Source organism: Lates calcarifer, linkage group LG13 (assembly GCF_001640805.2).
Source record: "Lates calcarifer isolate ASB-BC8 linkage group LG13, TLL_Latcal_v3, whole genome shotgun sequence".
In the NCBI taxonomy this organism is placed as follows: domain Eukaryota; kingdom Metazoa; phylum Chordata; class Actinopteri; family Centropomidae; genus Lates; species Lates calcarifer.
In genome coordinates, this window is record NC_066845.1 from 27057710 (window position 1) to 27079594 (window position 21885).

The 21885-nt window shown below is 40.1% G+C and overlaps 3 protein-coding genes and 1 long non-coding RNA gene across 4 annotated transcripts; 3 read left to right on the plus strand and 1 right to left on the minus strand.

Annotated features, from left to right (window-relative positions):
* The first annotated feature begins 24 nt into the window (after positions 1 to 24).
* Positions 25 to 3101, plus strand: LOC127143179 (uncharacterized). Its single transcript, XR_007814433.1, has 2 exons — positions 25 to 123; positions 436 to 3101. It is a non-coding gene; the product is annotated as an uncharacterized LOC127143179 (long non-coding RNA).
* A 2431-nt stretch (positions 3102 to 5532) lies between these two features.
* fam240a (family with sequence similarity 240 member A) lies at positions 5533 to 14222 on the plus strand. The gene is made up of 3 exons (XM_018664274.2): positions 5533 to 5784; positions 7468 to 7589; positions 14023 to 14222. Exons 2-3 carry the CDS (start codon positions 7468 to 7470, stop codon positions 14132 to 14134), a joined length of 234 nt encoding a protein of 77 aa, XP_018519790.1. The 5' UTR covers positions 5533 to 5784; the 3' UTR covers positions 14135 to 14222.
* Positions 14223 to 14424: 202 nt separating this feature from the next.
* On the minus strand, positions 14425 to 17397 carry nudt18 (nudix (nucleoside diphosphate linked moiety X)-type motif 18). The gene is made up of 7 exons (XM_018664238.2): positions 17295 to 17397; positions 16588 to 16760; positions 15889 to 15999; positions 15710 to 15812; positions 15508 to 15631; positions 15150 to 15274; positions 14425 to 14987 (listed from the first exon to the last, which is right to left on the minus strand). The coding sequence occupies exons 2-7, from the start codon at positions 16756 to 16758 to the stop codon at positions 14605 to 14607; spliced, it is 1017 nt and encodes a 338-aa protein (XP_018519754.1). The 5' UTR covers positions 16759 to 16760; positions 17295 to 17397; the 3' UTR covers positions 14425 to 14604.
* A 216-nt stretch (positions 17398 to 17613) lies between these two features.
* sdhaf1 (succinate dehydrogenase complex assembly factor 1) lies at positions 17614 to 19992 on the plus strand. Its single transcript, XM_018664261.2, has 2 exons — positions 17614 to 17778; positions 19045 to 19992. The coding sequence occupies exon 2, from the start codon at positions 19487 to 19489 to the stop codon at positions 19733 to 19735; it is 249 nt and encodes an 82-aa protein (XP_018519777.1). The 5' UTR covers positions 17614 to 17778; positions 19045 to 19486; the 3' UTR covers positions 19736 to 19992.
* Positions 19993 to 21885: the final 1893 nt, after the last annotated feature.

Below are 21885 nucleotides of genomic sequence, written 5' to 3' on the forward strand. Positions count from 1 at the left end.
ATGATGCCGGTGCCTCCGTCCCTGCCCACATTCAAGTATTTCTCTGGATCACAGACCTACAACTGGAATCTCTTATTCACTAAAGTATTCAGACCCTTCGCTGTGGATCCACGCTGTGTTCAGGTGCGTCCTCATTGTGGCCACACCTGCAGCCACACAGCTACAGCAGAAGTCGGTAACTCCTTGTGCACCGACACACTTTAGTTTTCCTAGATTTTGACACTGTTCTATGCTCATATTACAACAAACACGTCACTCAGTTTGGTATTTGGATTGTTTTGGCTTCAATTAGGAGGATTTTTACTTTGATTTAATGACTGCCCTGTTTTCTTTCTTTTTCTCATAGTTAGTGTGTTAGTTTGTTTATTGTGTGGGGGGAGGGTTGCCGCCCTAAGTGAAAGAGTTTAAGTATCTTGGTCTTGTGGTGCATTCCAGTTGTACTCTGAAGTCAGAATTTCTGAGTTCCTAGTCAACCTGAACGCACCCTGAAATCAGATTTCAAACTCAGAAAGTTGGAGAAACCCCACCAACCCCAACTTAAGAATCCAAGGTGGCTGCTCCTCACATCAGTTCACTGAAAAACAAAGGTATCTGTTGCTCCTGTCCTCTTCATCTGACATGTTCTTCTGGTGGAGCAGATTTGTTTTGATTCTTCTAAAGAGCAACAACAACAACAGTCTTTTCTGTGAGTGTCCATGTTTTTCAGACTTCTCAACAGGAACGCCGTCACCTCAGAAGTGACGTCACTCCCAGCTCTGACCTCCAATGTAAATGGAAGGCACCATTGTTCACAGTGAGGAAGGATGGAGCAGGAGATCGTCAGGTGAATCGGTGTAGCATCAGCAGTGTGCACATTGTTTCGGATCATTGTGGTGAAGAGGGAGCTGAGCCTGAAGGCAAAGCTTTCGATTTATCCATTGATCTGCATTCGGACACTCACCTGTGGTCATGAGACCTGAAAGAGCAAGATTGTGGACACAAGCGGCTGAAATGAGTTTCTGGGCTCAGCCTCAGAGACAGGGTGAGGAGCTCGGAGTAAAGCCACTGCTCCTTGGTGTTGAAAGGAGCCAGTTGAGGTTGTTTGGGCATCTGATCAGGATCCTCCTGGGAACCTTCCTTTGGAGGTTTTCTAGAACTCTCTGGATGGATTGTCTGACCATCTGACCGGGGAACACCCCAGGATCCTCCAGGAGGAGCTGGAAAATGTTGCTGGGGAGAGGGATGTCTGCCAGATTAACCCAATTAACCTGCTGTGACCATGATCTGACCCTGGATAAGCAGAAGAAAATGGACAGATGGGTTAATGCGAGTAACTGGTCTGATCAGTCCCTCTCATTCTGTGTTTTTTCAAACTCAAACCATTAAGACCAAGGAACTTTGTGGCAAGGCTTAGATCAGGGTCAAGGTCTAAAACCATTTCTAAAGATATGAGTGTTCCCTGGACTCAATAACTGTAGAGTGGAAGAAGTCTGGAACCATCAGGACTCTTCTAGAGTGTCTGAGTAACCAGTCATCAAAGGTCTTGGTCAGGGAGGTGAAGTAAATGTGTGACAACTAAATAATACATATATACATACTATAAATACAGTTCATCCTGGAGGGAACATGAATATCTGAATATATTTTACAAAAAGCTAAAAATGTGAACCTCATGGTGGCGCTACAGGAACGTTGAGATCTAATTAAGTATTGTTTTTGAATTTAAAGAGTCCTTTGGTTTTGTAAAAGGAGATTTAAATCAAATTTAAGATTATTATTATTAAATGAAGCTGAGTTTTAACAGGTTCAAAATGTCGTGTGTTTCAAAACCAAACAGCTGTGAGTGACTGTGTGTCTGTTGTTCAGTGCAGATCTATAAATATCCGGCTACATGACATTTACAGTCAACACAATGTAAAGACATTTACGACATGTGTGCTCACCTCCTTTAAATACATGTGCACACACTGATGGTATATTTAACCTTCACAACTACAAACAGAAGCTGCAGCAGGAAGAGTCGAAGAAAGTTTAAACAAAATTATTTTAAACGTCTTGAGAATCGCAGGGATTAGAAATAATGTGACAAAGATAATTGTGATATAAGATTTAACATTACCTGATGATCGTAATGTTTCTTTAAATGTTGTGTTTTAGGTCTCGAAAATTCTGATACACTGAAGTGTTATGAGTTTATTTGAGTGTTCAAGCCCCATAAAATGAGCAGAGAATATTCATCATATTTTGAAAGAGTTTCTTAATTAAATTTAAATGTAATTAAATAAAATGCAGGATAATATAATTCAAATATTACTGTTGAATGTTGAATGTGAAATGACATTTATATGGAAGCCCCGAAAGGCAAGAGATATTTCTTTTAAATTTCATTTATTTATTTGTTATCAATGAAAACTGGTGATTTTTTTTCACCTATATTTAACCTTTATAACCTGCCCTGTCTTGCAGACAGTCTCTGCAAATTAAAGTACATTTTTAGCCAAAAGAAAAGACTTTCATGTTACATAAGTTGCTAACACACACAGTGTGTACATCCTCTGTTACCTGGAAGAAAACATCAGTTTAGTGCTTTTAGTCTGATCTACTCAGGGGTATCGGTGGATGTAGATCAACCCCTTGTGGCCAAAATGAGAATTACAAGACAAACACTTCAAAGTATCCTGACAAAAAATCTCTCTTACCTTTCAGAGCTTCCCTACATTAACTGTAAACAGACTAATAACATGGTAACGACGGTAAAATGATATTTTATCTGTTTCACCCTCAGCTCATTGAAAAGTTTAATGAGTAGCAGCTTGTGATGAAGCTTCTTCAGTCCTGGTGTAGTTCTACTGCTGCTCCACATGAGGGCGCCACCACACAGACAAACACAGAGTCTACTATGCTCAGAAACTTCCACAGTGTAACTATAAAAGTGGAAAATAACGCAGACATTTTAATTTTGTCCTGTCATATAACATCGTGTCAATGTGAACTCGTTATCTCTCAGTTGTGTTTCCTAACTCCTCATCTGTTGTTTTTCATATGATGCAGATGAAAATAAATCTTCAGCCAAGAGTGCTTTTCATAAAAATAAAAAGTATCTGCTGTAACGAGGACACACAGCTCGTATCGTACGACCACGAGATGAAATTTGTGTCGTGATATTTCAGGTATTCATATTTTCCAGGTGTGTTGTGAGTCTGAAGTGACTGTTATTTATTGTGATTGCTTTAAGAGTCAGATATCAGCGGCCGTGTGACGCTGGCATGTTGGAATTATAACAGACTGCTGTTTATATTAGTACAGTGTGTGTGTGTGTGTGTGTGTGTGTGTGTGTGTTTGTTTTTAACACCCTGGGACAGCATCAAATCACGCCCCGAGAGGGTTGAAATGTCAAACATGTGTTATCACCCAACTGTCCGACTGTGACACACACACACACACACACACACACACACTCGTAAAATGTGTCCTGAAGTTCATGACATCATTGTAAAAGCAGATCACTTTCTGTTTCTACACACTCAGCGTGCCTTCATGGTCTGCAGGATATATATGTCTACAACACACACACACACACTGGTCTCTCTGTAATTGTGAGGACACTTGTCGACATAATCCCTGATTCTGACCTGAAGCCTGAAACCAGGTCATAATCCCTGAAAGTGTCCTCACAATGATGGTTTTCAAGTAAAAATTCATCCAGACACAGTTCTGTTTTCAGCACTTTCGAGGACACCACATAGAATAAAATAGATATTTTGTGTCTTTGAAAAATAACCAACGATAATTTGACAGTTCGAGATGAAAATATAGAATAAATATAGAAACTGGCAGAAATTATAAATACAAGATAAAACATGACAAAATGAGGTTTTTATTTATTTCATATTTATTTATTTTACTCCGACACTAACCTTTAACCATGTCTTCACTTTTAAGATTTTATGGTCTACTTTATGGGGACTTGTGTTTTGTCCCCAGGAGTCCCCATAATGTGACTGTGTCCCCACTACGTGACTAATACAGTACACACACACAGATCATTGTGAATTGAGTATGACATCAGTTTAAACTCAGATCATTTTCCTGCACGGTGTTGAGTCCTTCTCTCCAAACACACACTTGTGTGTGTGTGTGTGAGATGATTGACGTCTCATCACTCATGTTGTGGTCTGAGCTTTTTTTATTCATCAGGTGGCGTTGGCTTGGTCGTCATGGAAACTCAGATGTTCCTCCATGTTGGCATCTTCACTGCTCGTCAACATCAATACCATCACGTGCTGGTGAAAACAGTTTGAGATGATTGAAAGCTCCAGAGCAGCTGCTAAATGGACCTTCAGGTGAGAAACAAACCAAAGTTTAACGATCTTTTTCAGATTTAATTTGAGTAGATATTATTTATTTATTTGTTCATTTATTTGTCTGTGAATTGTTGTTTCCAGTAAAAACTTTATCCAAATATTTTAAGGCAGTTTTTTTTCTCACTTCAGCAGCTCCTACATTCACCAAACTTTACAGTTTTATTCACGTCTATGTTATGAAAGTTTGTACAGAGAGGTTTGTTCATGTATTATTCACAGCCTGATTTATAGAACATTTTATTCTTAAAAACACAGTGAATTTTTTTTTTTAATGTATTTTCTGATTTATGGAGAGATAAAAAGACAAATCTGTAAAAAGCTTTGGCTCTGATATGTCAATAAATGAAACAAGAGTTTAGAACCTGGTTTTACTCTATTCACCTGTAGTGTCTCACTGTAAATGATGGACCTTTGCTTGTAATGGATTACTTTGGATTACTTTTAGAGTGTCTTATTAGTAATTTTATTTAAGTAAAGGACCTGAATACTCTTCCACCTCTGACTTTTTAACTGATAGACTTCAGACCCAACCAACATCACTGTAGGACATCTGTCGGCTTCACACAGTTTCCTCTGTTTATCAGTTGTACTCTTGGAAACACCTGGAAACAAACACTGAGGTGTAAAGTCTTCTTTCCTGTTTGCATGTTTCCTTGAGGTCTAATAATTTTGTTGAATGCATTTCCTTTCTCATAAAACATGTGAGGATGATTTCTTGAAAAGAAAAGAAAATGTCTTGTTTCCATCAGCGAGGAGTCGTCCTCCTCTTCTTCTTCTTCTTCACCATTTTTCTGCTGCATCCCTGAATTTCCAACCATTGATCAGCTGTGTCTGAAATCTCTCCCTCGTTCACTCATTCAGTAGATTTTTAATTGTTGTCACTGTTTCTTCAAAATCATCCTCACGATGGTGCTAGATGAAAAGTCAGAGGATCACCACAGATTCATCCTCTGGGGAGCATGAACGTCAGTGCAGCGAACAGTTGTTGAGATATTTCAGTCTGGACCAGAGGTATGGACGTCACAGCTAAAACATTCTTCCATAGCACCAATAATGTTTGTAAACCTCCACGGGGAGCGTTTAAAAAGACGTTTCTGAAACTTAAAAATAGTAAAACGACTTCAGAGCTTCACCAGCCAATCAGAATTTAGACTTGGACCGAGTCAGGCGATAAAAAACTGCATCTATAAATAAGTTCATTCACACCTCTGAGCTCTCCCTCCATCCCTCCATCCCTCGCCCTCTCTCTGTTCATCCATGTCTCTCAGTTGCTGCCAGTCCAGTTAAATCCCAGTACAGAGAGTTCACTGTGAGAACTGGGAGAGAGATTTACTGACCAGAGTTCACATCTAAAACATTCGTCTGTGCAGAGGAGGGAGGGAGTCGTAGTTTCATCCACGCTGTGAGGCTGACGGACGCTCAGCTGAAGGTCTGATCGAAGGTTTGTGTTTTATCTTTTTAGTATTTTTACATTTAAGTTTTTTTTACGTTTCTCTGGTTTCAGTAACTTTTTAACTACAACTCATTAACTTAGTATAAAACTGTAAAAGTTAAAAATGATATTCCTTCTACTCCTGTGTCTGCAGCTGTCTGGAATTATGAGGAGGTAGATTTAATTTTACATTTCAGTATAATAAAGTTTATAATTAAGTGCATGAAACATTGTGAACAACTGATTTTAATTTTCTGCTTTACAAAGGTGAAATACTTATTGTACTTGGCCTTTGAAAATTTGAGTTTTGACCTTTCTGATGTCTATTTTACTAAATTAAAACAACATAATCCCAGAGAAACATGTATTTTATGTAAAAACTTTTTTGTAGGTTTTACTCCTTTTTTGTATATTTATTCTGCATTTTGGTAAAACTCTGTGGACTGAAGCTTATTACAGCTAAAACCAGAGCGATATATGAACTGTAAACTAGCTGTGGGATAGCCACAGTTTGCCTTAGCTAAAACTAGGTCTCAGTAGCTGCTTCTTGTAAGTTAAAGTATAATATTGATTTCAGTATGAATATTAACAGTACTTGGATGGGCTGGTCCAGATCCAGTCTTAAAACCTTCTGAACTGCTCACAGACTCATCGTCAGCATCCTGATAATATCAAACATGTTGGCAGTTAAAATCTGGATGACTATGATTACATCTGAACTTAAACATTATAAGAGGGAGCCTAGCAGGACTTTAATGTTAGCATTACAAGCTAACGTTAGTCCTGGAGCAACTGATGGTGTTGCCAAGTAACAGCAAACATTCTAGCCCTCGAGGCTAACGTTAGCTAGCATATTACTGTTGACAGAATAATCAACCCTTTAGCCTCCTGCTTTTGTTTTCTCTCACTGCAAAGTTTTTTTTTTATTTGTCACCGGAAATTGTTGCACCACAGCCTCCATTTTGTTTACATCTGCCTCCATCATTTTTCAGATGTTGTTGTGTGTGCACATTTGAAATGGGAGAGATCTGAGAAGTTTAGGATTTTAAACTCCTGGATCTGTCATTAGCTGAACACTGTGGCTGTGAACAGTTTGTTGTAGAGCAGTATCTAGTTTTTAGGCCTTGTGTGTATTCTACAGCAGTGATTTTTTTGGGATAAAATAATCAATGTAAAAACTGTTTCTATAGTTCCTGACTAGTATGTGACCATCATTAGTGATAATTTAAATGCCTGTAAAATAGTGTAAACAAGAAGAGAATCAACATGTGATATCATTAGTATCAGTGATATCTATCGGTGGAAAACTGTGATTAATTTCTTTTTATCCTATTTAATATTTCTTTTCTAGAGGAAACTATTGTACTGTTTACTTCACTACATTTATCTGACAGCTGCAAATTTGGATTTTACATGATTAGATTATGTTAAACTACCAAACTGTGTATGAAGTAGTTGGCATTGGCGCCACCTCGACCTGTTGCAACAGAAAAATGTTGTTTACATCAGACTGTAGCTTCTACTAATGATTATTTTCATTAGTCTTTCAATATTTTCTTGATACAAAGCTGCAGAATGTATTACTACAAGACAGCCTGTGAGCTGGTGTTTTTATGTGGAGGACAGTCTCCTTTAATCAAAGTATCAGTGGCAGTATCACCGACAGTTAATGTGAGTGTTATGTTGTTGCAGATGAACTTGGCTCTGATCCACGACAGGCTGCATATTAAGTCGTTCTGGGAGAAGAGGATTAACGCCGACTGTCAGTACGCTGAGAACGAGGAGCAGAGGATGAACAAGAGTGCACTTAAAAAGTCAGTAACACATCTGACGGCTCAACACCACACAATAACACACAGTTATAAAATAACAAAATGTGGATTATTCAAGGTGGAAAACGTTTCTGAGGTAGGATCAGCTCTCATGTAATCTATGTATATAAAAACCAAAGTGGAAAAAACTATTATAGGAAAAAGCTACCGAATATCAAAAATAAAATAATTTTCTGAGTATTTCAATGCTGTTATGAAGAGAACTGAATAAAGAGTGAGTGAAATTTGTAGGTGGAGTCGTGAACATATGAGTAGGAAAGAAAAATTATTAAGTGAACGTGTTTAAAAGATATATTTCTTTGTTTTCACAGTTCAGGAGAAGAGGTTGATGTATAAATGACCACATGCTGATGTAGTTCACACCAACAACATTAGAGTTCAAGGAAATCCCTTCAGTTGTAGACAAATGGACAAACCTTTAATTCAAATCCATAAGAAGTGCATGGATGGTCTTTCTAAAATGATTTTCTGTTGAACTATGTGGTCCAGAGATAATGGATTTGTAGACTTAGTTTCCACCAGTCCATCCATCCATCTAGGTCCAGGTTGTGGTGAGAGCAGCTACATACTAGACCTCCTCCTGGAGGACCCTGAGGTGTTTCCAGGCCTGGTGGGATGTATGATCCCTCCAGTGTGTACTGGTCCTACCTCTTGGTTTAAGCCCAGATCAGATCCTCAGGAGGTCAGATGATGAACCGCCTCAATCACAGAAAGGTACACCAGTTTGTCTTGGACATCTGAGCCTGTCTAACCAAAGGAAACTCATCCTTTTAAGAGGATTTGATGTGATATCTGCACCATTACAGACAACCCAGAGAGATCTGCCTACTCCGCCTTACCCTCAATAAAGAACAAATCCCTGAGACACCACCCATGGGGCAGCAACTGGCCCCAACACAAAGGGGGCAGTCCCTCACATTCCAGAAAAGTACCACGGTCTCAGACATGGAAATGCTGATTCTTAACCCAACTACTTTATTTTTGCCCATATTTGTGCTGGAGGTCATGGTCTGATGAAGCAAAAAAAATTACATCATCTGCAAAGAAGCATCTTGAGTTAACTGATTCATACACCCACCACTCCTGCTATACCCATTCTGTCCAGGAAAAATCACGAGAAGCAAAGCATAAACTTGGCTGAGGCAAACTAAGCTAAACCTTAACTCATTGCCCCAGATGTGGACACAGGTGTTTGTCCAGCTTCATTCACGGGCTGATTGGTTTATAGAAATGCATCGTTCATCGCATGAGTGGTCCTCTTCAAATAAATGCCAGTGGTCTGTTTGCAGCTTCACAAGTTCCTTTAAATGTTCCTTCTACCACTCAAGAATATTTTCAATCAAGGTCAACACTCCTTTTTTTGTGCTGAGTTAAACCAAGTCGTACAATGATTCATACAGTTTGTACGATGATTGGTCAGCTGTGTGGAGGTGGGACCTGGATTTCAACGTTCTCTCAGCTCTTTTTTCATTCTTTACACAGATATTTCTTTCTCTTTGACGGCTGGTGTTTCAACTCTTTTTTGCGTGTGCCAGTTTGATTTAGCTATAAGCACTTTTTCCTACTGATGTAGGAAAAGGGAAGGTAAGTTTGTAGGTGCTTAACTTCAAACTCATCTCCCAGGCCTTGATGCAGAAGGAGACTGTCGGTTCTGCCTAATCTGGGAAAAGTATCTCTTTTCCTGAAGATGCTGATCCATCGAGGTCTTTGAATGTGTTATCTGTGACCAAACTGAGAATGAATGTGGTTTCAGTTGTGGTAGACATGTGACCGTCTGGCAAATAGACACATCTATAAACAGATCCTCTCATTACAAACAGCCTCATCTCTCAGCGAGGTGGAGGACATACCAGGACAAACACACACACTCGACCCTCGCAGACAGTCTGGTTGTTAAAGGTCTCAGTAATGATGATCACTAACGAGCGGAAACATCAGCCACACTGTAACCTGAACCTGAAAAAAATAAATGACCATCAATAGAACATAATGAAACATACATCACTCTGCAGATGTTTCAGCTGCTCACTCAATCTGCCTTCTGATTTATTTTTCATACAGTAGCTAAAATTTTACATACTTTAAATCCTCTCCAATTTATTTGTTAAAAAAAGTTGTCCTCAACTTAATATCTCTAAAGAATAATGCGACACAAAAGTCTTTTCTTCCATTTGATAACCTAACACTGTCTCTGAGAAATGATAGTAATGTATCATTTAATTCTGTTTCCAGTTACATTGTGGTTGGATTATGTTCAGAGGTAACATGATTTTGAATGAATGAAGTGACACATTATTGAGTCCAGACTCTGTGGTTTAGGCTGCTAAAGCTCTTTGGTTAAGGTTAGAAAAAGATGATGGTTTTACTTTGATCTTGTTCTGTATTAAACCAGAACAAGATCTTTCCCTAACTTTGAATTCAGTGTGTAATTTCTGCTGTTTGGGGTCAAAGCAGTAACAAAAGATGGAGTTTAATGACGATGTGAAGTAGTGTGGGATCATGGGAGTTGTTTTTCCTGTTGATCATTCAGGAGGTTTTTACCAGGAGCTAAATTATCTCCTCCTCTCCAAAACAAACAGAACAGACGACTGACAACTTAAATCCTTCTGGTTCTGGTTAAAATATATAGGTAAAAACCGCCAAAGTCAAAAGTACATCTTAAAAATGAGACTTAAAACTAGATAAAAATTTTATGCAACCACAGCACTAACACATGCACAAATAGGTGTGATGCCATCGACAGATGACCAAATGAAATGGACCGTTACCTTGGTTAAAATTACAGAGATGAAAATTACTGGAAAAATTTGAGATAATGTAAGAACACAATTTGACACAATATATAACATAGATCAAGTTGTTCTTAGACATTTTAACGCAGAAAAATTACATATTAAACTTTGCTGTGAGAGTCTAAACATAATCATTAAACTGTTTAATAATACTGTAGTCATTACAAGATCAGATATTTTGGCAGAAAACAATGTTGTCCATGAATATTTTATGGATATGTTCAGTATTAACATTTTTGTGACTTCCCAACATTATTAACAACATTTCCTTCTCTTTTAATAGAAAACGTTATGTAGTCGTATCTTTAACCCATCCTCTCTATTGTTGTTAATGTTAATTAATGTCTTCTGTGTATTTATACTATTTATACTAACTTGCTTTGATCAAGTTCCACTGAATCACTTTTTCTGCAGTGGACAGATACAGAACTGTTTCAAACATTATATTGAAAAAAGTTACTGACATGTTTTTTCACTTATTTAAAATTAAAAACAAACATTACTACTTTGTGATTTAATAATTTATACATGAAAAGGTTAATTCGCCATCTGTCAGTCTCTCTTATAATGGGATTTTCAGGTGTATGGTAAATATCCTCCTATTAAACCTTCACTTCTTACACCAGCAATTAGCCCTATCCCTCCTAACCCCAGTCCCCCCCCCCCCCCCCCCCCCCTTAACCTTACACCACCTCTTCAGCACATCACACCTAATCCCCCTGCTATCCATTACCCTGTACCCCTAATCCCCCACCTATCAATACCATGTATCTCCTAATCCCCCTGCTATCTATTACCACGTACCCCCCAACCCCACAACCATCCGCCCCTCCCGTCGCCTCTAACCCGACTCTAGTCCTCGCTAATTGTGTACGTTATGTGTGACCCGACCAGAGGCTGGAAGAACGAGCTGCAGAGGGCGGAGGCGATAATCATAGAGCGATGAGTGATGGAGGCCGACAGAAACACAGATACACACAGGCTGAAATTAGAAGATATTCTCATCTAAATATTATATATATGTTACATATTTTTAGAATCATGTTGATGCAGAGTTTCCATCAACTATCAAGCTGCGACTAAAAACTGATTTTACTCTCTCTGCTCTCAGTGTTTAAATGTGTGGGGGCTTCAACAATTAGTCGACTAATTGATTGAGTTGATCTAAAGCGAATTAATTGGTGACTGTTTTTGATCATTGATTAATTATTATAGTTATTTGGAGTTCAAATGCCAAATGTTTTAATTTTCCACCTTTGCAAACAGAAGAATTTGAATCTTTTCTCCGTTTTATATCAAAGGTTAAAGAGCATGTCGTATTCTGTGCAGATTACAATTCTAGGAAAGTTCAGATTTGAGATGTTGACTGTGATGCCAATGATCAATGCATCGGGTTGATGGCTCCATGTTGCTCTTTGAGGCTTAGCCCAGCCAGGCCCTGTGGTTCAAGGTCCAGCCTCTGGAAGCTCCCAGGTCTGGTTCCAGAGGAGGGCCCCCTGTTTTACCAGAGTGTGGTGAAGAGGGAGCTGAGCCAGAAGTCAATCTACGTTCCAACTCTCACCCAAGGTCATGACCTTTTGGTAGTGACGAATGAATGTGATCGCAGATACACCAACCAAAATGGGTTTCCACCGGATGTCTGGGCTCAGGCTTAGAGACAGGGTGAGGAACTCGGAGTAGAACTGCTGCTCCTTTGTGTCAAAAGGAGTCTGCTGAAGTGGATCAGGGTCCTCCTTAGTACCTTCCTTTGGAGGTTTTCTGGGCACGTCCAAGTGGGAGGGGACCACGGGGTGACCCAGATCTCACTGGAGGGATTACCCATCTGATCTGGCACCTTAGGATCCCAGAGAAAGAGCTGGGAAATGTTGGAATACCTCTGGAATACCCTGCTTAGTCTGCTATCACCACGACCCAGATAAGAAGAAGATGGATGGATGGACTGTAATAGAACAGGAGTTTCAGATAAAACAAGATGTATGTCGATGTATTTTGGTTGTAATGGTCTTTCAGGAGGTTTATAGTGAGAATTTAGATGATTTTTTAGGTCCTCTAAGTGGTTCAATACCTATAGGTGATTTTGTGGTGTGTTCGACACAGTCCACCATCATCCGAAAAAGACCAAAGCAATTTTGTTGTTTAACAGAAAAGAGGACATGGAAGAGATTTAACTGTTTTTGTTGTTTGGGTGTTTGTGGACAGAGCTAAAACCACCTTTATGGCTCGGGTTAAGGGTTATGTGTCTGTCAGCCTCTGTTGAGGTCAGGGGGGATTATCAGCAGCTGAGAGAACAAATGGAATAATCCAGGAAACTCGACAGGAAGGTGGCGAAGAGACAGTGAGGACAGCTGACAGTCAGGGTTAGGTTACACTCACTCACAAACAGTAGGTCTGTACTTTCTTTGTCTTTCTGTCTCATATGCTCACTGATGCACGTTTGCATTTTCCAAACACACACACTCTGCGATGTTGGTGTGCGTTTGATTGATAGTGAAATAAAGGAGCAAAAGGAAACGCTGATGTGACGGTGATAACACACCAGCTGTCACCAAGATACCAGATCTGCCGCTGACTCAAAGTCAGCCAACACCACGGCAGCACATTAAATGATAAATATTACATTACTGCTGCTTACACACACACACACACACACACACACACTGCGGTCAGGTTCATAGGGAGTTAGGCATTGACCGCAGGGCCGTTTTAATGTTCTGTGAGCAGGATCTTGACCGGTCAAGGCTTTAAAAACATGACAGTAAAATCATCCCTCGAACTGTAAAAGTGACGAGTGACCAGTGATGAGCTGGTGCCATGTGGTCGCTTCTCTTAAAGGACAGAATACAAGTGTGTTTTTATTAGTGTTTAATCACCTAAAAGTAATAATCGCTGTGTTTACGTCGGCTTAGAATAAAGAAGATATTTGTATCTACGGGCCAGGTCCACCAACAGACAAACCAAATGCCTTTTGCATTTTGATGTTGATTCCTCAGCTAGAGTCCTGCAGGACTGATCCTAAAACCAGGAAGTCAGTTAGCATGTTAGCATGTTAGCTCTTCCTGTTGTCAGTGTGTTTCTGGTTAAATGTCTGAAATAAGGTCTGTGGTTTTAACACAAGCTCAAGACATTTTCAGGTTTTATTCTCCGACACAAAATGGGTCAGTAAATCCCCCACTCCTGATGTTTGAAGCTTTTACAAAAAAATTTTTTTTAATATGGCACCGCACGAGTGGCAGCCTGTTGCAGCAGCTCCTGCGTACTGTTAAGTTTTTTCCTCTCTTGCAATTCCATTTCAAAATGTTCAAAATGTGCAATATCTGTATTTAGTTCACTTTCTGTCTCTATGTATAAAGTTGTATATTTCTCTTCTGTTAATATTTTTTATTACATTGTCATGTTTGTACTGTTGTGGATATTTTTTATAACCTTATCTTGTTTTTATTTTTGCCCTTACTTGTATTTGTCTTTCTATCTTTTTCAATCACTTATGCTGCTACCACGATGTAAATTTCCCCATTGTGGGACTAATAAAGGATTATCTGATGTGTCTTAAAAAAGGCGGTTGCTAACGAGTGTCTAAATGAGTCTACAGACGTAAAACTAAAAACCTTCCTGTGTGTTTTCAGGCTGAGGGGGGAGTGGCTGGTCCGTCTGGAGAACCGAACCAAACACCTGAAGAACCTCAACGACAACTATGTGAGGAAGGTGAACATGGACGAGGCAGCGGACCAGACATGAGCAGGGAAGAAGATGCACCTTAATCCTGAGAGAAAAGACTAACTATGTTCATCCTCCTGTTTAAATAAAGTGACTTTTTTGGATCGGCTTCATGTTGTGTGTGATTTTAATTCTGTCAGTTTCTGAGGTGAACGATTCAGTAATTTGTTGACAGGACTAATGAAATTGTGTGCACGACATATTTAAACCAATAGTTTTGTGGGTTTTTTGTGTATTTTTAAAGATACTGAAGGATGAAATTAAAGCTTAAAGTTTCTTCAGATCCAGAACCTTTCTTATAAAATCAAACATCCACGTCAGTATTTTATTGCTTTGTGTACATTTAAATTTACTACAATCCAACCGCTTAATAAAATGAAATACTTTCTCTCAGAATAAAAGCTCCTTTCTTAAAGCCAACCGTTCTTTTCACAATAAGAGTCCTCTTGTTGAATCCCAGAGAGGCGTCAAACCCTCCTCCCTCCCTGTGGTCAGTAGAGGCTGTGCAGAGGTAGGATGGAGGTTTTTTTGGTCTTTTCCAACAGTTGCTCCCTCAGCGTTTGTTTCCGGACTTCCACCCACACGTATCGAGGGTTTTCCACGGGCGGAGGTCGCCCTGTCGGCGTCCACTCCACTTTCTCTCCGTCCTCGTTCCGTTGGACGTGGTCGGGCACCAGCACCACCAGCGTATTGAAGCACACGCCGTCCGTCTTCCCATGCTGCCGCCCGTTGTGCTGCAGGCTGAAGACGCCCAGCGTGTTCACATCATGGTCATAGTACGCAGATGGCATGGCCTCCTGCACCACCATGTTGGCTGCCCAGGTCACCGCGTGGGTCTTCACCGCCGCTGCTGTGGGCAGGTGGAGCGCCGGGGCTGCAGGGGGCACATAGAGCAAAATTAAAGCGCAAACATCTGAAGGGGCACTTAAAAGTCTGTGGATACACAAACTGGACCAGAAACTCAGGAGGATCCTCAACAAGCATCTGGACTTTTCAAGTTGTTTCTGAACGATGGAGAGTCAGAACAGTTTTGTACCTTTGATGAGCAGGATCCAGATCTGATCCTCAGCGTTGATGAAGACCAGGACGAGTCTCTGCAGGACATGACGGCAGCTCAGGTCCACAGGTAACGTGACGGGATGCCAGGGATCCTGACGGTACCTGAATGCAGCACAGCAGAGTTGGTATTCAGCTTCTTAGTCTCACTGTTTCCATCACTACGAAGAATTTCAGACCATGTTTACTGAAGATATAGAAAACCCTTGGTGACAAAAACCAGGACCATCAGTCTTGAGGTTTAGTTAAACCCTCCTGTTCTCTTCAGAGTCAGATCTTTAAGTTTCATCTCTGTTTAACCCGCCTCAGCACAAAGACAAAGAGGTTTAATGTCGTACTTGAGTCCACAGTCGATGAGACGGAGGATGTCTCGGCCTCTCAGAGGGAGGGCGGACTGTCGGTCCCACCAGGAGGCCTGAAGAGACTCCTGATCTGCTGCTGACAGAGTCTTTATGCTCCCACCTGACACACAGAGTCATCCTTTATTGTTCATATTAAAACAGGGTTATTGTTTTAGGGATCATATGAGTGACCTCTGACCTGTGATTTTGGCCAAGAAGATGAAGCGGATCCACTGTGGTCCCTGCTCCTGGATCAGCAGCAACGTGATTGGCTCGCACTCAAACCCCGCCTCCTCCTTCACCTGCAGACAAACAGCTTCAACTCAGGTAAACCAGACAGTGTGTGTGTGTGTGTGTGTGTGTGTGAGAGAGACTCACCTCCCTCCTCAGCGCCTCCTCCAGACTCTCCCCCACCTCCACCCTCCCTGCAGGAAGGTACCACTGTTTGTAACAGTCGGGCTTCGCCTCCTGCACCATCAGCACCTCCTCCTGACGGACCACAGACACATTAAAGAACATTTAAACATTTAAATTTAATTTGTGGATGAATTAAGTCGTGAAACACAAAACATGGACAAAAAAGTTCAGCTTTTCTTGTGACAAAATGATGTTTGGATTTTAAACAGACAGAATGAGCTTTGTGAAGACGTCACCAGAACCAGAGTTAATTTATTTATTCCACACAACAGTTTGCTGATGATGAAATTAATAGTTATTTGCAGCTGTAAACCATCCATCCATCCTCTCCCTCTGTCTGGGGTCAGGTTGTGGTGGCAGCAGGTTAACCAGGATATCCCAGACGCCCGTCTCCCCAGCAACTTTCCAGCTCCTCCTGGGGAATCCGAAGGCGTTCCCAGATCAGGGTCAGGTGCCTTGTAGGCCGGATAGCAGGCAAAGGAGCAGCAGGACTCAGGTGTTCTGATACCTGGTATCGTAGACTGGTTGTAGAGACGTGGAGCTGTAAACTAAGTCCTCCCAACGTCACCTGTTGAACCCTGAACCCTGAAAACAGACGAACCAAACACAAGGTTTTCATTTTCAGAACTAAAACTGTGAGAGAGTCTCAGGACGAGTCACCTTGTCGTTGAAGATGACGGCGCAGACGATGTACGTGACGTTCTTCCTCAGAGTCGCCGGTTTGCTCTGCTCCAGGCCCACGTCACAGCCGGTGACCTCTGACCCCTGACCGCTCAGTAAGGTCTCCACCTGCTCCTCCACCTCCCGCCGCTGCTCCTCCGTCACCTCCATGACTACACACACACACACACACACACAGAAAACACACTTTACCCTCAAACGGGCACTGAACTCAGAGGAGGATCTGGCGCCTCCTGCTGGCAGGATCCAGTTTCATGCCGGACTCCCTCAGAGGGGGTTCCTAATAAAGTGATCACTGAGTGTATGTGTGAGATTGTGAATTAAGAACATCTCCTTCCGGTTATTCTGATCAGATACACCTGGGATTGTGTGTAACATGGAAGGTTTCCGGTAACTGGGACAGTTCCCGTGTGTAACAACGTAATAAGCCCCGTATTCACGGTAATGTGATGTAACTACGGAGCTATGACGAAAAAGAAGAAAACAAATAAATAAAGTCATATTTTTAATTGGTTATTTAACAGTCTGGTGTTGCTAAAGTAAATTAGTGAAGTCAGAGGCTCTGGCAGCAGCTAACGTCGACGGAAAACCGAGTGAATCCGTTTTTTCCCGTTTTCATTAAACGTTCCAACCGGAAACAGTTTTTATCAAACACTCCGAAAAACTAAAAGACTAAAAAGACGAACCTTTGTGTAGCTAACAGCAGCTTTATGTTTCCATTCATCAGCTGATCGCTGCTGCTGCTCTGTTTTGACATTTGACACCTTGAACCTAAACAGGAAGTGTACTTACGCCTTCCGGTTCGAGATTTTCAAACCATTAGCGTTAGTTAGCCACAGGACTGAAACACGCACTTTTACTCAAATACTAACTTTACTTTCACCTGTGATTAAGCATTTATCCTTTGTTGTATGGGATATCTTACTTAAACAGTGGCTCGGAGCAGGTTAAAATAGACATAATGTATCTTTTATTGTGAAATCTGCTGCCGGAAGTCACATGTTTTGTAGTCTTAGCTTCACGGTGTTGTAACGTGGAGTAAGGTCACACAGGCAGTTTACAGTAGCTAACACCGCATTTAAAGTCAGTTCGCGTTAAATTAGATTAGTTTTACGGTTAATTAATGTTTCACCAACATGAACCAGTGAACACGCGTTAATCCGCAAACAGGTGAGTTTACCTGGTTTGGTTCTTTCACTGTTTTATCCTCTGCTCTCCTTGTTTAATTAAATTAACGTTATGTGTGTTTCTGTTGCTGTTAGTTAATTAACCTGCATCTCTGTTACTGCTGCTTCAAATACTGCAGCTACCACTACATCTACTACTACTGAAAACATACTGTGTATCTGTACCAGGAGAGTGTCTGTATTACTACAGGAGAGATATTTCACTGGTGGAAGAAGTACTGATATTCAGCACAATCAGTATATTCCGTACTCCCTTTTATGTACAAAACTATTTGCAGTAAAATGTCCTTAAAGTAAAAGTACTCAGTAGGTGTAATATCAGTCTGTATTCAAGTAAAGTTAATGTCAATTTTATTCAGTTTTAATATTATTTTTATTTATATTATTGATGCATTAAGGTGTAATTTAATCTAAAACGGCATTATCTCTTGTTAACTGGTCACATTTAACGTGTGCAATACAAGTAACTGCAGCTGTTGGAAAAATGTGGTGGAATATAAGTATAAAGTAAGATAATAGGGAAATACTCAAGTACAGTATAAGTACATAAAAGTGGTACTTAAGTACACTGTGAAACCTCTGGACCTTAAAACTATGGAGCCCTGGAGTGGTCACATCAAATTTATTTTCCCTAAATGTGCGAACAAATTAGCTAAAATGTGAGAAAGAATTGGTTAAAACGTGGGAACAAGTTGTATTTCATGTACACGTTTTGTCTAATTTGTTTGCACATTTAGAAAAAAAAAATCACGTGAGCACTCCGAGGCACCGTACAAAACTGTCTCAAGTAAATGAAAAATATTTAAATAAATCATTACATTTGATTTTTTTGTCCATCATTCATTTAAATAGTTAAAAAAAATACTTATCATCTGTCAACGAACTAAACATCTCAGCTCTGCTTATATGAACTGTTGGGTTGTTTAATGTGTGATAATATTTTAGATACAATAAGTAGAAGTACATTAAATGTAAATTTCCCCATTGTGGGACAAATAAAGGATTATCTTATTAACAAGAAAAGAAAATACTCAAATAAAGTAAAATTATAGAACTTGAGTGAATGTATTAACTGACTTATTACCCATGATCCTCTTCCTGGCTGGATATCAGAGACGAACTCTGGTTTTTAATGACTCTTTTTTTAACTGAGCTACAGTTCAGCATCACTCTGGAACCTTTAACCCTGAATGTGCTGCTGTTTTATTTTCGTTTTGACTTTGTCAAATTTCTTCTTCTTCTCCTGCAGTCGAACATCAGCTCAACACCTGTAGAGTTCAGACAACACCTCAGCCAATCAGAACTCCACCTGCTCCTCCTCCAGCTCAGAGGTGACTTTGTTCGATCAGAGCTCAAACGATCAAGAGGAAAGAGACAACGCTGAGGGTCGTGGTGCATTCAGGGTCCTCTGTGTTCAAGCTGTAGCTCATGACACATTCAGGGTTCAACATCACCTCCAGTGTGTCTGGACGAAGCTCAGTGATCTGCTGAGAGCTGAATTCTGTCAGAGAGAAGTTGGAGGTTTTCCCATTCACTCCAGTTCAGTCAGACTAGTGGCTGTTAGAGGAACTGCAGCTGAAGAATCTTGAATCCTGGTGTCAACATGTTTTTTTAGCCTCCTGCTGAGCTGGTTTCTGATTTTCCTGCGTTTAAAGGAGAAACTTGTCTCTCGTGAACTTGAGTTTTTCCCGATGTCGCGTCACAGTAAGCTGCAGAAGCAGGTCCTGGCTCTGTACCGGCAGTTCCTCCGGGCCGGTCGGGACAAACCGGGCTTCATCCCCCGAATCCGAGACGAGTTCAGGGAAAACTCCCGGATCAAGAAGACGGACGTGATGCACATCGAGTATCTGTACCGGCGAGGACAGAGGCAGCTGGAGCAGCTGAGGGACGTCAACACCAAACAGCTCGGCTCCTTCGCCAAACCCAAAGACCAGAGCTGACCTCTGACCTGCGCCGTGTCACATGACCTCAAACGACACCGACACATACCTCTGAAAGACTTTGTTACTCTCAAAATGCTGAGATGCTGCGTTCAAGTACAGTGGGGGAAACAACCACCCAGTGGGAAAATTAAATGTGATAACAGTAAAAACTTTTGACTGTCTCTGTTCGCATTTTTTTTCTGGGATTCACAATAAAATAAAGATAAAAAGTTGTAAAATCAAATGTGAATTAAAGTGTTGGAATGTAACTAAGAGCATTTGTACAAGTACTTTACTTAAATACAAATCTGAGGTACTTATACTTTATACTTCTGCTTCACTACACTTCAGGAAGCTAATGTACTTTCTTGTTTACTCCAGATTTACTTTTTTTTTTTTTTCTTTTGGAAGTGCTTTACTTTTTACTCCACTACTTTCATCTGACAGGTTTAGTTACTTGAATGTAACTGAGAGTATTAAGTATTAGTTGAATGAAATTTCATGGCTCCAGCATTTTAAATGTGAAGATTTGCTCAAGATTTGCTTTAAAAAAAAAAAAAAAAAATTATATATATATATATATATATATATATATATATGTAATAACATAATATATTATGTAATAACATAAAATTTTTTCAGTTTTTCCAGCCAGTTTTCTTCGTTGAGTACTTTTAATCTTTTGAGCACATAATCCTGGTAATAGTTGGATACATTTACTGAAGTACCAGTCTTGGATGTAATGGAGTATATTTCTGGTGTGGAATCTAAATCTAAATAAATTCCTCCACTGATAAAAATACAGATTTTTTGGACAATGATGAAGTTAGACGCAGCTTTAACTGTGGGTGTTTTGTGCAGTTCATGTGTTGACCGCTGGGGGCAGCAGCAGACCCGAGTCTCTGAGACACCACAGAAGAAGAAAAAGCGTAAACAGGAAGTGAGAGAATCCCAACATCCTGAAGTCGACAGTGATTATTGTTGTGTTTTTTCGGTGTATTTCGGTGAGAATAGAGAGTTTAGCTGCAGTTGGCGGCTTCAGGTGAAGCTGTGAGGTTTTGTTTTAGTTAAAATTGTCATCTGTGTTTTTGTTTTTGTCGTTAATTCGTGTGTTTTTCAGTCATGTCGTCTTCAGGAGGAGAAATGACAAACGCCCAGTTATTTCAACAGGTAAGAAAATCAAAACACACAGAGTACAGGTGTGTTAGTTAACGTTATAAAAAGATTAACAAGTTAAACAAGACATTTGAAGACTTTGGGATTTTTAAAAAATTATTTTCTGACATTTTCTAAACAAACAAAATAATCAGATTCACCAACAGTGGCAGTAATAGTTCACTTCAGCCCTGAAACTCCAATTCTCACAGATTTCTGGATATAATGTATATGTATGAATATATGTTCTTAATACATGTGAAAGAAATATGTGTTAATGAATCAGCGATCTAACAGCAGACATTATTATAAAGACTAATCAAATTTAACTACAGACTGAAATGACTGGTTAAGACAGTTTATGCCCTGAACAATGTTTTATAAATAGAAGCAAGACATTTGTATTACAGTGATTACTTTTCAAAGTAACTGAGTAAATAAATCTTTACTTGATTACTACAACAGTTAAATAAATGTAAAGCAGTAAGAGTTAAAGTATTTGCCTCTGAAATGTGAAGTAGGAAGTAGAAATACTCTGTTCTTAAGCTCGTTACTTTAATGTAAAGTAACTACGCTCAGATGAAGCTTTAGTGGATGGATTACTCACCATGTTGTGATCGTGTATGTAGCATAAAGTAAATCAGTACGATCAAGTAAAAATACTTCATTACAGGCATTTACTTAATGTGAGAGTACAGACACATTATCACTTAAAGTACCTGAAGTAAAAGTCATGTTTATTTGGCTCCAAGTTTGGCGGGAAATCAGAATAAACCCTGAGTGTGTGGTTTGTAAACTGCTCATCAGTAAAGTGTAAATGACCTGTAACTAAAGAACTTCCTCCTCCTTCCTGCAGATAGCGCTGCTGCGCTGGCTCTCCTCTCAGACCGAGGAGGACCGGAGGATTTTGGCGGCGGTAACGGGCGTTCAGGTGGGCAGAGAGCTGCTGAACCGGATCACCGGCCAGGACAAAGTGGACGCTTATAAGGTGCTTTATCCTCAGAATAACATCA

Excerpts from the sequence above, each read along its gene's own strand:
- nudt18 (XM_018664238.2), bottom strand. The coding sequence starts at position 16,758 with ATGGAGGTGACGGAGGAGCAGCGGCGGGAGGTGGAGGAGCAGGTGGAG. Across the intron at positions 15,813-15,888 it reads AGGAGGCGCTGAGGAGGGAG|GTGAAGGAGGAGGCGGGGTT; the intron begins GTGAGTCTCTCT and ends GTTTGTCTGCAG. Across the intron at positions 14,988-15,149 it reads CTGGATCCTGCTCATCAAAG|CCCCGGCGCTCCACCTGCCC; the intron begins GTACAAAACTGT and ends TGCCCCCTGCAG.
- fam240a (XM_018664274.2), top strand. The coding sequence starts at position 7,468 with ATGAACTTGGCTCTGATCCACGACAGGCTGCATATTAAGTCGTTCTGG. Across the intron at positions 7,590-14,022 it reads AACAAGAGTGCACTTAAAAA|GCTGAGGGGGGAGTGGCTGG; the intron begins GTCAGTAACACA and ends GTGTGTTTTCAG.
- sdhaf1 (XM_018664261.2), top strand. The coding sequence starts at position 19,487 with ATGTCGCGTCACAGTAAGCTGCAGAAGCAGGTCCTGGCTCTGTACCGG.